The following is a 2706-nucleotide window of genomic DNA, read 5'->3' on the forward strand; positions in this document are numbered from 1 at the left end:
ACGGCAACAGCAACACCAACAGCAACACGAGCAACAAAAACAATAACAATATCCAAGGCTTGCGACCGTCAGGCATACGGTTTCCGCTTGTTTACTGCTCGGAACGGAAAAAGCCAGCCAGCAAAAGCAAAAAAAAAAGATACATCCAAGAGATATAGAGATATACGGCAGCCAATCCGAGAGCTCCGTGGTGCGGCAGGTAGGCGTGGACGTATCTACCATTTCCAAATAAATTCAACCCCGCAAGAGGCAGCTGCCGTTGGTGGAAGATCGTGGAACAGGCCCTCTCCTCCTCACTTCTCTGGGCATTCAAAAACGGGTCGTCGCCTCGCCAGTTGCATTCAGTTATTAACGAGAGCTACTCAGCAGCGGCAATATCAGCAGCAGCAGCAGCAACAGCAACAGCAGCAACAGCAACTACGACAGCAGCAACAACAACAGCGGCAAAAGTATCTCAAAGAACTAGAAAGAGAGAGGAGAGAACGAGTAAAAGGGATATAGATATATATAAACACTCGACTCGTTTCGATTTTCACGAGTTTGAGTCGGAGAGCGGCGAACAGTGAACGAATTCAGTTTGAGTCGAGACGTTGTCGGTGGCACGTCGCATCCAAGAGAACGCAGTCAGACCAGATACAAAGATACAATAGCGGCAATCAAGTGCAAAGCCAAAAGCGTGTTTTCAAGTGAACCCAAGAATTAAAAAGCAAGAAACCAATAAACACCAAATAAACCAAACAAAAATCAACTAAAAAGACAGTATAATGTCTTCCACATCGGCCTCGCCCATCAGCAACATAACAGTGGATGACGAGCTCAACTTAAGCAGAGAACAAGGTGGGTTAACAAAAAGATACTTTCAAACCAGATACTCTAAAGTCCGACGGCAAAAGTGGATTTTCATAAAAAATAAAAAGTGACTCCAAACTAATGAATATTTCTATTGATTTTTTAGACTTTGCTGAGGAGGATTTCATTGTGATTAAGGAGGAGCGCGAAACCAGTCTCTCGCCCATGTTGACGCCCCCGCACACACCCACCGAGGAGCCGCTGCGGAGAGTGCATCCTGCCATCAGTGAGGAGGCTGTTGCCACTCAGCTCCACATGCGGCACATGGCCCACTACCAGCAGCAACAGCAGCAGCAGCAGCAGCAACAGCAGCACCGACTCTGGTTGCAGATGCAGCAGCAACAGCACCAGCAACAACAGCATCAGTATCCCGTCTACCCGGGAGCCACTGCCGATCCTGTGGCGGTGCACCAGCAGCTGATGAACCACTGGATCCGCAACGCAGCCATCTACCAGCAACAGCAGCAGCACCACCATCACGCACACCCGCACCACCCTCATCATCCCCACCATCCGCACCATGTCCGTCCCTACCCCGCCGGCCTCCACAGCCTGCACGCCGCGGTGGTGGGCCGCCACTTCGGTGCCCTGCCCAAGCTGGGCGGCGCCGGAGGAGTGGGCGGTGGAGCTGGCAGTGCGGCCGGTGGTTCCGGCAGCAGTCGCCCCAAGAAGCAGTTCATCTGCAAGTACTGCAACCGGCAGTTCACCAAGTCCTACAACCTGCTCATCCACGAGAGGACCCACACGGACGAGCGCCCCTACTCCTGCGACATCTGCGGCAAGGCCTTCCGGCGACAGGACCACCTTCGCGATCACCGCTACATCCACTCCAAGGACAAGCCCTTCAAGTGCAGCGATTGCGGCAAGGGCTTCTGCCAGTCGAGGACGCTGGCGGTGCACAAGGTCACCCACCTGGAGGAGGGGCCGCACAAGTGCCCCATCTGCCAGAGGAGCTTCAACCAGCGTGCCAATCTGAAGAGCCACCTCCAGAGCCACAGCGAGCAGAGCGCCAAGGAGGTGACCTCCGCCCCCGTGTCCGTCATCTCCAGTTCCGGACCAAGCCAGGCATTGAGCTCGCCTCAACCTGAGAACTTGGTCCAGCACCTGCCAGTCCTGGATCTGTCCTCCTCCTCCTCCACGTCCACCGGCTCGGAGAAGCCCAAGCGAACCCTGGGCTTCACCATCGATGAGATCATGAGCAGATAGAGGAGCTACAGAGTCCTGGAATCCTGGAAACTTGGTTTCCGTTTCAAAAAGACTCAAAGAGCTGGAAAGCCGCCAGGCATGGGAAGTGCCTGGTGTCGGAAAACACTAAATCCGAGTCCGGCTCGCAATCTGGCCAAAGGTGGAACCTGCGCTAATCCTCGCCAGCAACTCGCAATCGCAACCCAGTGACACGACGACGAAGAAGAGTCATCCTCCGTGCAATCGGTTCTATATAATCCCAGCATATAGCAGCCACCATTGCATCCAACAATGCCAAAGCCACAAAACAGAGGGAAAAACTGAAGCAAGAATGAGAAATAATTATTAAAGTATTGCTAAGAAAAGAGCCTCCTACAAAAAAACAATTCCAAAACGCACACAAACAGACACAATTTTAAACTATAAATTAATAAAATATTACATTAATTTTAATTATAAAATATGTATTGTACCTTATAGTAGTAGTAGCCCATTGTCGTGTAAACCAAATGTTATGTTACAATAGTTCAATAATCGATTCAACTAATCCCAGACAAGCAAACCTCATACCATACCAGATCCAACTTGGTTATTAAAAGACTGTTTTAACGATTATACTATAACTTAAATTATACTTGAATAAATCAATCGATGGATTGTGTAAAGTTGAAA

General features: G+C 50.3%; 1 protein-coding gene across 1 annotated transcript; it reads left to right on the top strand.

Annotated features, from left to right (window-relative positions):
* The first annotated feature begins 260 nt into the window (after window positions 1-260).
* On the top strand, window positions 261-2706 carry LOC6497483 (protein odd-skipped). The gene is made up of 2 exons (XM_001961951.4): window positions 261-837; window positions 956-2706. The coding sequence occupies exons 1-2, from the start codon at window positions 765-767 to the stop codon at window positions 2053-2055; spliced, it is 1173 nt and encodes a 390-aa protein (XP_001961987.1). The 5' UTR covers window positions 261-764; the 3' UTR covers window positions 2056-2706.

The sequence above is a fragment of the Drosophila ananassae genome, chromosome 3R (assembly GCF_017639315.1).
Source record: "Drosophila ananassae strain 14024-0371.13 chromosome 3R, ASM1763931v2, whole genome shotgun sequence".
Classification (NCBI taxonomy): domain Eukaryota; kingdom Metazoa; phylum Arthropoda; class Insecta; order Diptera; family Drosophilidae; genus Drosophila; species Drosophila ananassae.

Coding starts and splice junctions, on each gene's coding strand:
- LOC6497483 (XM_001961951.4), top strand. CDS start 765: ATGTCTTCCACATCGGCCTCGCCCATCAGCAACATAACAGTGGATGAC. Junction 838..955: donor CAACTTAAGCAGAGAACAAG/GTGGGTTAACAA, acceptor TTGATTTTTTAG/ACTTTGCTGAGGAGGATTTC.